This window comes from Harpia harpyja, chromosome 2 (assembly GCF_026419915.1).
Source record: "Harpia harpyja isolate bHarHar1 chromosome 2, bHarHar1 primary haplotype, whole genome shotgun sequence".
NCBI classification, from domain to species: domain Eukaryota; kingdom Metazoa; phylum Chordata; class Aves; order Accipitriformes; family Accipitridae; genus Harpia; species Harpia harpyja.
In genome coordinates this window covers 63,170,301-63,181,554 of record NC_068941.1, presented here as the reverse complement: position 1 = coordinate 63,181,554, position 11,254 = coordinate 63,170,301, and the positions used below count along the sequence as shown (strand labels likewise).

General features: G+C 40.6%; 1 protein-coding gene across 2 annotated transcripts in view; it reads right to left on the bottom strand.

The window, feature by feature from the left end:
- Positions 1–731: 731 nt before the first annotated feature.
- BEND4 (BEN domain containing 4) overlaps positions 732–11,254 on the bottom strand; it is a 33,512-nt gene continuing 22,989 nt past the window's right edge. The window contains exons 4-5 of one of the 2 annotated variants that reach the window (XM_052780164.1): positions 7,780–8,020; positions 732–4,528 (exon numbers count right to left, since the gene is read on the bottom strand). In XM_052780164.1, coding sequence (XP_052636124.1) covers positions 4,311–4,528; positions 7,780–8,020 — 459 coding nt within the window. In that variant the 3' untranslated portion in view covers positions 732–4,310. The remainder of the gene's footprint in view (positions 4,529–7,779; positions 8,021–11,254) is intronic. The other variant, XM_052780165.1, reaches the window with a different exon arrangement.

Below are 11,254 nucleotides of genomic sequence, written 5' to 3'. Positions count from 1 at the left end.
GAGCTTTCCAAAGAGAAGTTAATTATGATTTTTTCAGAGGGATTAGCACAGGTTTTTTTACCTACATTTCTCAGAATCACCTGAAATTATTTTGGTGTGGGTTTTCACAAAAAACCCCAGTAGGCTGAAGCCCCTGATCTAGAAAATACCAGCCCAACCCCAGTTAGTTTTACAATGTTACAGGCACCCAAAAGCGTTGTTTTATAATGAAAATATTTGGCAGCCATTTCTAATGGATGACACCAGCCTGCAGTCAGGCCTGTCTTGCTTCACAGCCCAGCAGAAGGGGTTTGCTGTGGTGAATGTTTGTCACTGTAATTGCTCTACAAATTATTTGGAGTCGGGATTTTCTAAAGCGTTTAAGAGAACAGGAGACATTCAGCCATCACTGAATTTTGAATTAAAATGGGATTTAAACTCCACTGCTTGAAAATCCAGGCCTTAAGATTGCAGATGGGTACCTTCTCTGAGCGGTCTTTCTATCTAACCAGCGCATAAATATATGTGGTTATATTCTGAGGTGAAAATGACTTATATTATATTCATAGTTGAATTCTTCATAAGCTTTCACTGTGCTTGCCGGTGCTTCATACCAAACAAGCATTTCATGCAAAAGACAGCCCTCTAACCTTTTGTAGAAATCCAAGTCTAAAACTTTTAATATATATTTATAGTGAGAACCAGTTGTGATGGCTGTCACACTGACACAACACCACCTATAGAGACAGGGAGACAGGTTAACCAGAGACTAACTTTTATTGTGCATTTTTATGCAACAGAACAAATGGAACTGGAGGTATGTAGTAATAAAACCAATATTCAAATTAGAATTAACACCTGAAATAGTAAACTGTAGGTAACAAATGTCTTTATAATTAAAAAATATTGACTGTTTAAAAAATTCTCTAAGATTTTATATTCTTTAAAAGAAATGTGTATTTCCACATAGAAAACAATTCACACATCCTATAGAAATTGTCACAAAAACCTTACTAGTCTATATTACACTATGCACTTTTTTTTTGTACAATATCTGGTAAAGGTCTATCCCTAACCTGTACTTACTCTACACAGTACAATCATCATTAGAAAGTATTCATAGAATTAACTACACCATAACAATAAAAATATCAGGATTAATGGTTTTTTAATCACAGTTTCTCCACAAATATTTGTCATAGAAAATATAGCGAAGGCATGTTGGCACAGATGGGCGTGCGGTACTGCTACACAGAGTTTGAGAGAAGGCAGATACATAAATGACAGTACGATTAAAGAGTATGGAAGGATAAGACAAGAATCTCTATCCTCCTGGGACTTTCTGGAGTGACATGATAGATAGCGGTTTCCTTCTGTCACAAGCCTGCTGTCTACATCCAGAGCTGGGAAGGGATGTGCTGACTTACAAAGCATGCTGCTTAAATATGGATATCTCGCTCTGCAAGGGCTTATGCGCTATCTATTATTTCAGGTCCCGTACTATTATACCTAACATCTTGTGGATATTTAGACAGTTCAGTGTGTGTATGAATTTATAATGCTTCACAAACAAATTAATCGGAATAAGCTGTTGTGAAAGGTTTGGGGTTTTTTTAAATGAAATGGGTGGGTCAAGAGTCAAGTGGCCATGATAGCAATTAAAAAGAGACAACTGATAAAAGTTGTTGTACTCCGTTATTTTAAAACCAAACACGAACAAAAAAAGATGAGCTGGTGTCTGCTAATGCCTGTCTGTGACTATGATTCATGTCACTGGCCAGTGCACGCAAGCAACTGAGGGCAAAATTTTGTTCGTAAAGAAAGGTCCAAACCTGCAAAGCCATTTCTAGTGCCAAAGTGGCTTTCAGGATGAAACTATACATTTGGTTATTTTGCACAGTATGAGAGCAGAGAGGATTGTGAGTGGTTCCAGGACGCTGGCTACACTTTTTACACTAAAAATAAAGCTAGGCTTACTAGTTATTTCAGCAAATCTTTAGGTTATTAAGTAAGAGAGGTCTGTCCAGTCCAGTAATTCTGTTCTGTGACTGTTAAAAATGAAGCGTTCCTATTTTTAACCTCATACGATTAAATATTTGAAAGGAAACCATCACAATGTTTACAAAAATACAGCATGATACATATCGCCGTGGACAAATTTACAGTATAATGTTGACTCACACGTTCTGACATGTTTTACCAAGTAGTTCTGGCAAGTGTCACCACATTAAACACAGACCAGCAAGACTTACACCATCTGAGCAATGTAACATCTTCTATTATAGTTCTTTTTAAAAAAAAGTGTAAGTTCAACACTGAAAAGCTACTATAGGATATCTGTACCTTGACATTTCTATACACCGAGCTTCTCCTCCAGAGGCACCGCCGACTGCTCAAAGAAAGTCACCTCCTGCCTGTAGTGAGGGATGCTGTCCCAAACCCCCCCGGCCTGGTGAGGTCCAGTGTGACTAAACTGCTCATTCACTTTCAGAAAATAAATGTTACTCTGGGGCAAGTGAGTGCCTTTCAACCCCTCCTAAAAATCACCCAGAACGAAACGAATCGAGAGGTACTGGACGTTGAAGGGCCGAAAGCACGTCCTGGCCGAGCAAGGCCCCGTCTGCGGCGGTGCAGCCCGTGTCCTGAGATGCCCCGCGGGCCGGCCGTGAGGGACCGGTCACAACCGCAGGCGGAGAGGAGGCGGAGGGCGGGAAGAAACTATCGTGTGGGGGAGCTGACCTTTGAGAGACTGCCTTGGTCCTTCGTCTGCGGTCCGGCCGGAGCTAGAGGAGCGCTGCGCCCCGGAGGGCCCTTCCTGATCTTTGAGGAAGGGGCTGGGTGCCTCCCGCCCTGCCCGGCGCACGGGGAGACGGTTGGGAAGGAGAGGAGAAGGGTAAAAGGAGCAATTAGTAGCTTCTCTTGTGGCTTGCACAAGGCGGGGAGCATGAGATACGCGTTCAGGAGAGTCAACGCTGATGAGGTAGCACTAAGGATGGTCAAAAGCAAAGTGAACTTTCTTTCCGTAAAACCAGTCCCCCGTACCTGCCAGCGGGGAAGTGTTGCCTCAAGGAGAGCTGGTTCGGGCTGTGAAGGATGCCAGCACTGGCCTGAGCGACTGGACAAGGGCAAGGAGATGGAAACACCCTGATGCGGAAAGGGTATCATTTCTTTGGCATTGCGTACTTCTGGAGTGCACCAATTTGGAGGGACAATGGACTCCTAAGCCTTTAAAATTAAAGGTTTTCAGTGGACTGACGTTTTTATTTTTTTAAAGTTGGTATCTGCTTCCGGTGTTGTGCACCGCTGTGAATTCTGCTCTAGCACAGCTCTTTTCTTACAGCTCTTAGTTAGTCTGGACCCCGTGTTTACTTACAACAGAAAGTTAAACTAGGCTCTTCTTACCCGACCCCTCCCTGAATGCAACACTGAACACCTGACTGTTAAGACTAGCACATTGCCTCATCTATTTCAAGGAACGGATATAAACCACAAATGAAAGCAAAACCAAGAAAAGGCAATTTAAAGCCTCTAAAGCTACATAATATGGCTGCAGAATTGGAACAGACAAAGCAAAACTTGTCTTCCGAAATGGCAATTTGTTTTTTGCAGTCTTGTTTTAATGAAAACTGTCATGATCAACCCTAATCCCCTAGAAATCTAGATAAATATAGTGTCTATCTGATATACAAAGCAATTTTTATCTATTAGAAGTGCCTGTTATTGTTCTGGGTCTTTGAAGGATTCTGCTGTTGACGAGCACTGCTGTTTTACCCGGGAAGCTTAATTTCCTGGCAGAGTTGGCTAAAGGAAGTCCCTGAATTTTCCATCTTGTGCGGTATTTTAAGGTAGCATTGATAATTATGTTATTTTCTGTTAGGAAATGGGAGACCACTTCTTTTTTTGTTATAAGCGTGCAGACTTGTTCTTACATCTCCTACTCTGGGAAAGCAAATAGTACCCAGCTGTTCTGGGTCCAGACCTGGGCTTGTTATCAATAGGCAGATGAGACAGTAGCTGCTGTTTCTTTTGACATTTTTACAGTTTTTAAACGACCTTTCCTCTAGAACTAGATGAAATGAACTGCAATTTCCCTTTGAGGGTGCTATGAAGGATTTGCAAATAATAGGCACTAAGAAGTTCCATAGAGCAGGTCTTGAAATGGTTTTCTTTCTGTTAACTGGGACATGGTAGGATGGAGAAGCTGAAATGTATGCAGTATGTGTTCAAACATGCTTTGGATTCTTAAATGACAGCAGGGTAAGTGTGTTTAACAAATAGTCTCTCCTAAATTAAGTGGTTGCTACTGTTTTATGAGGTTCTTCTTACTGCCATCAATCGCCAGATCCGTCTTGCATACCTCTATTGAAGACTTCATCCTGTGATCCTGGATGGTCAGTCCCTTCGTAATATGAGTTCCCATTGTGAAGGAAAGTCCCCACCGCACGCCCTTGACGAGCATGTCCTACTGCGTCGCTGAATACCTTGTTTATTTGCTCTTCGGATGGCATCCACCAGTCTGGGTTGGAAGTACAATGCATCCTAATGAACTCTGCGGGAAAACATGCAAGGATAAAAAACAACTTGTCTTTGCAGCATCCATTATTGCCCAGGTGTCAAAAGCTCATGGGAAATAAGAAAGGGGGCATTACTGCTCTACTTAAGCAGAAGTAAAGCCTTATGGGGGATGCCATGATAATGCCACTCGGACCTATTTTATTTCTGTACCAGTGTGTTTCTCCACATGCAGTGTACGTTGTTATATCTGAGCTAATTATGTGACGCATGGGACCTGGAGATAAAATCCCTTCTTGTGGAAATAAAAAGAACTAATTCGAAGTGACGACCGTGATTCAGCATGTGCCATACATGTGAAAGTTAACATGAACCGGGATGTATTTCATTTGAAACCTGTTGTGTATTTGTACCTTAAGGCGATTACTCTCGTGGATCTTTATGATCGCCCTCTGCTGGCTGCTTCAACATCTGCAGGCTGCAGTAGCCCACAACCTGCTTGAAAATGTCACTACCATTATCTCCGTTTGGTGCTCCTTTCTGTTTGGAATATCTTTCATTTTAAGTCCTGCTCCTTCCATCTTCCTGAATCTGACACCTATTTCTCAGAGACTAAACTGGCCTTAGAAATAGCTAAATGAGATTAGAGGGCTAATTTGGGAAGCCTTGCAATAGTTTTCAATGCAGGAGAAAATGAATTGTACTGTATGTAATTTGGCTATTTAAGTAGCTGCTGCTTCCACATACAGCTATTTGTATGTGATGATTGCATTTTTTATAATTTCTTTTTCAGATTCTTTGACATGCAATACGCTAAACTTGCAGAAGGTGCCTTACCAATTCTGGAGTTTTAACTGCTAGACATAGCTCAAAGAGGTGTATTTGGACTTTGAAACATCCAAATACGATTTTAAATGTGAAGGCACCTTATTAGATATATTAGATACACTGTACCTCATATGGAAACCGAGCTTCTTATTTATTCTGTAACATTAGTTATTCCCTCATGCAGTATTGTATGTCCCAGGATATTTTTAAATTCTATTTTCTACTGTTGACAAGCCAACAGTACAATAAGTGGCGTAAGGTAACTTCATTACTGTCACCACATCTTGAGACCAGGGAATGCTGTGCTTTTACTGAGTTCCCGTGCCTGCAAGGTATCTCATCTGTTGGACAATTAGGATGTGATTTTTGCATAGCTCCTCCAGCAGTGTGTCTGCAAAAGTGATAGCTATCTCGGTTTTAAATTCATTTCCCTGGAAATCCACACAGGCAACAGTAATTCCTACCCAGTTATGTTCATGTGGGGCTCCACAGACTGGTGTTTTTCTCAGAGAAATTGTTACCACGTAAAGGAGTAATGCTATAATTTAAGCATGCCAGGCTGTTTTAAAGCTGGTTCCAGACATCAGTCAGGTGTAGGAATATATTAAAAATGTTTATAGATGTTTAAACTACTCTGAGTGCAGACAGAGAAGCAGTTTGTACTTCCCGCTATGGTGGGAAGGCATAATTGGACGTGCTGAGAATTAGTCAGACACTTGTTACCTTGGCTTGCAAACGGGTAGGAGCCAGTGACCAACTCTTGGCACTGGAGAAAGTTGTCACGTTCCCACCCACGCACGAAAGCCCAAAGGGAGAGCTGTCTACTCTGCTTTCTTAACTGGTCCTTAGATACTTAATGTTTTGGCTTCCTTTTCAAGCTTCTGCAAATTAAGGAAATCGGCCTTTCTCTTTCTCCCAGGGAATGCTCTACATGTTCTGTATGTCCAGGACCGCAGAAAGGAGAGTGGCCATAAGCAAAAGTCCATTTACATGTGGATTTACTGTTAGTCTTGGTGGGAGGCAGGGGGAAGAAAGGGGAAGAAAAGAGTATTAACACTCTGCTTGTGCATAAATTATTAGGTGAAATTTAAAGTAATTTAGTAAATGGTTAATGCATTTGTATTCAGCCTTCAGTTTCCAGGGGAACTTCTGGGACCCTGAATCTTGCTCCAGACCTCTGTGCAGCACGGTGTGCAACGGACTTGCCCTTCTATTAAGCTCTGATAGAGTATAAGGTCTGACAGAGTATCATAAAACAGGTTAACAGATTCCCTTGTAGTAAAAAGAGAGCCTCTTTGCCTAATTTGGCTGTATGTAAAATTTGAGTTCATTACCTGGTTACATCAATGTACCCCAACTACAGGTCTTATCTACTTGGTCTTGTTGGACTCTTCTACCCTAGATGGGACAAGGCTCCATCTGATGTATATAACCACTTTAGACTCCAGTTGGATGACTAAAGATACTTTTATCACTGACTGACCAAAATATAGCTTCTTACACTGCACTGAGTAGTAAAACATTCTTGAAGTCAGTTCAACCAAAATTTCGTGTATGTGCTCACAAAATACTATAAAGTTAACTATGAGTTAATTAAAGAAATGATAAGCATATGCATTTATAAAAATGCAGGTGCTGATACTACAAACATGTTTTTAATGTCCTGTTTTGTATTTTTCGTTATAAAGCCCAGTACCAGGCCTTTTGAACAATTTCAGGAAACCAAAGTATGAACTGCCACAACAGATAATTCTTCTCAATCTGGACCCCTTCTCTGTATTGTCCAACATCCTCACTCTCTGACATTGTGAAATGCTTGCAAAACTCCCCCTCCTTTTCAGGCTAAACATGGGGGAAAGTTGTTCCCTAACTTTTTCAGTCAATGTTGCATCAGTACTTTGAAAAAGAAGTTAAATCCTTGACACTGCATTTGTATACATTTTGTATGTAATTAATCTGTAGGTGTTCTTGGCCCTACAAAATGTTCAAACCTATTCTGAAACTCTCTTAGCTTTTAACTCCAATGATGCACTGTGGCCTTGAGTGTCATATGCTTACTGCACATTAGGCTATAAATATTCCTTTGGTTAATTTTGCTGTATATCAGTGTTAAAGAATGCCCTTTTATTTTATTATAAAAGAGTGTAATCAGGATTGTCTGATTTTCCTTCTTTGTTGTTTCAAGTATATCAGTGTCATGTGCCTTTGCATGTCTCCTCTCTTAAATAAGCAGTCCTGCTTTTTCCCATTCAAAAAAACCCCCACCACATATATAATACATACATACATATATATATGTATGTATAAAAAAAAAAAAGCGGAGTGTTTCTGGCTGCTTGTCACCTGCCTGTGAAACCCCTTCTAGTTCTGCAACTGTCAGCCAAATGCTTCTACTGAGCCAGAGCCAATGTGGTGAAATGAGATCACATATGGTGGACACTGAGCGAAAAGATGCAGTACCTCTGAGACATGTTACTTTTACTGGATCCAGAGGACGTCTTTCAGGACCTGTCTCTCCTGACTGCACTGACCTTTTCCTTTTTCCAAGGCCGCATGAGTACTTAAGCTCATCGGTTGTGAAAACAAATCTGATGAGATAGCGAAGGAGCCGTCGTCCATCTTTCTTGGAAGAATTTACAGCCTCATCCCACTGTTTACTAGTGATGTAGACAGGGTAGTTGTTCAGCAACTGCTTGCTCCCCTGAAAAAGTGAAATATTTCCGTTGCTTATTTCACAAGGCAAGTAACCAAAGATGTCAGTTGCAATAAAAAATACTCTTTTCAACTAGCCGTGATACTGATGGCGAAACACATCCTGAAGTGAATGTGTAATTGCTCTTACTGAGAATGAGTACTTTTAAAATTACACTTCTGTGTTCTAGAACTCGAATTTGGTGAGGTACAAGGAATACGTTTTGAGAGGTGGCTATTGATAATTTCCACTTTAACAAGCAGGTTAAAAAGAGTTAAGAATCAGTGACGGGGTATACTATTTAAGTATAACCTTTCTTCTTAATCTGTTAAAATGCATGAAAAGGGTCTTTGAAGAGCGTGATCAAATGGATCACTTCATCGCAGCTGACAGTTTACTTCAGAGGTGACTCTTTTGGTCTATTTTTATAATAAATTTACTACTTCTGTAGAACACAACCGAAACTTGACAGCAGTTATGTTACTGTGAAAAATGTAAAGAAAATAAATAAAGGAACTATGAAAACTAAAAGCTTCATTATTATTAATGAATGCTGTATTAACTCAAATTATAGCTTTACAGAAATGCTACCATGTCAGCTGGAAAGAAATTTTGCTTTTAACCTTCGTAATTTGTGTGCTTCAATATTCTCACATTAAATGAATGCTGTGGGACTAATTATGGGCATTCCTGTACTCCACACACATTTATAAGCCCTCTTTAGTCAATTGTACCTAAATTGTATTTAATTCTTGTTGCCCATAAAATGCCATAGTTCAGGATTATGCAATTGACATAAGATGGTACTGTTAATATACCTGAAATAATTGAAGTACACAAAAAAACCAACCACACCTTCCTAGAGACTCATTCACTTTTACAGCTATACCTCTTTATTAAAACACATAAATCTGGAGGCCCAATTAGTAAAATCTTCGTATAGCCTCCAGCTTAGACAGGAGCTCACAGCGAACTACAGAAACATGGGTCTGATGCTCAACAGAGGCAATCAGCCGCATGCTGCACTTGTGGGCAACTGTTGCAAAGTTCTCCTCCTTGCTTCCAGATCTTTGATATCTGAAAAATCTATTTTTAAGGACTACCCTTGCCTCCCTTCATATATTTATTATAGCATCCTGGGAGACAGCGTGGGAGCATCTTTGAAGTTTTTCCTCAGGTATTTGCTTTTAATTTTTTTGCAAGTTTGATAAATATATGGAAGGTTGAATTCAGTGAAGACCATGATGAGGGGGTCATGAGAGAATCTGTATGATTTAGGGTACCACCACCTCCCGGGGCGGGTAGCATCACTGGGAGCTGAGCTTATGTGACACTCTGCTACTTGTTCGCCTTGGTGCAAACTGCTGGCAAAGACAGCTACAGGCAAATCCAACACTCTGCAAAGGAAGCCAAAATATAAAGGAAGAGATGGGGTTTGTCTGTCTGAGGGACCCCTCCCCTCCCCCCAAAACATCTCAACTCTTATTCCCCCTGTAGCTTGTAAATCTGAGCTTGTAATCCCTAAGAGAAAGACCTATAGTCCAACTCTTGTTACCACTTGAGACTTTCTCTTTGCACTTCACTTGTCTCCTCCCACCACTGCAAAAGGGCCAGGGTCAATTCCTCCCCCTCCAGTCATGATACAAGAAGCTGCTTTAATTTTTGCCAGGTACACAGGCGCCTGGGAAGCCAGCAATATGTGTGAGGAGCTCTGCTGTGGAAAGAACATTACCCTCCATTCAGTCCAGCTCCTCGTCCTCTGCCGACATGGTGAAGGGGCTGGGGAAGGAGGAAGAGTAGGGGTGCAGCACGGAAAGCTCTTTGGGGGTATCGTAGTCTTATGCTGAAGCAACTGTGACCTCTCCATCTCAGGGGGAGCTGATGCTAGTATTTCCTTGTTTGTTCCACCACAGAGGGAATACACAGGACCATCTGATCCCCATGGTGGTACTTATTTTTTCAGCAGCTAGCTCCACATCCCTTTTATATAAAGCGAATTATTTTCTTACCTTAGATTTCTGAAACCTATGGTTTTTTTCCTATTAAAAAAACCTGTAGAGAAGCAAGGACCTTTCTTACTGATACCAGTGCAAAGTACAAGCTGCAGCTAACTCTGTAGGCACTGCCTTGCTTTTAAGTCCCGGTAGGCAGGAGCAATGCAATGCAAGCCTGTAATGGCACAGTGTAAGGCTCCAGGCTTGCTCATGTGCGTTAGGGATGGATGCTTATATGCGGTTTTGCTAAGTAGCAAGCTATCCTAGAAGCCACCTCTGTGTTTAAATGTATTGCAGTGATGGAAACAGGGCGCAGAAAGGCCCAACATCTAAATTTCATGAGAGCTTACATTACTATTAACTGAGGAGAAGGTAATAAATTTTGCATAATTTCCTCAGCCCCAATTTTATTTTACTTCTCTCTTATTCCCTCTGAAATTTAGGATATTTTTCCTCATTCTTCTCCAAAGGCATGATATAGTGTTATGCTACCCTGTTAAACAATTGCTGGGTCCCTGCTACAGATATACTTTCATTACTTCCTCTGCAAGTAAAGCACTTCTGGGCAAAAGATTCTCGGTAAATATATGATGCAGTTTGGTGTGTCCAGCAGTCATTACACTAAAACAAACAGAAAACCTTCCAGAAATGAAATAAGCAGACCCTGAAGGAAGAACCAAAGTACAAATGCGTTCATGCTTGTATTTGTACATGATTAAGCTTATGAATAAAAGATTAGTATCTATGTGTTTAATTGAATAAAAAATTCTGTCACATCATGACAAGTTATTCCATGTGGGACATTACAGAACAGCCTCAGTTTTTACAGTGCTTGAAAATTTTAGTTAAGCCAAAGAGCATTAAAAAAAGCGAAATGAATCCTTGGAATATATTTCAGTGATAACAGCTAATGATATATATAAATATAAATTTATATATGTATATATCAATTTGCACAGGAAAAAAACTGAATGGAGGAGCAGTGATGCACACCCTGAACGGCTGCAAAGCATCTTCACTGAAACTACACTAAGTTGGACTATGTGAGGTTTGCACTACATATCATTGATGTGCAAAGGGAGGTCAGACTTGATCTAAGTCTTCCCTCTCCTCAGTTTGTTTCCATGAATAATGGGTAGTGATACGTGTACACTACATACACAAAAACATGCATAGCAAGAGCCTCAAATACAGACAGTCTAAACTAGAATAGTCTCAACAAAACCACTTCATTTGAGGCATTTTTACA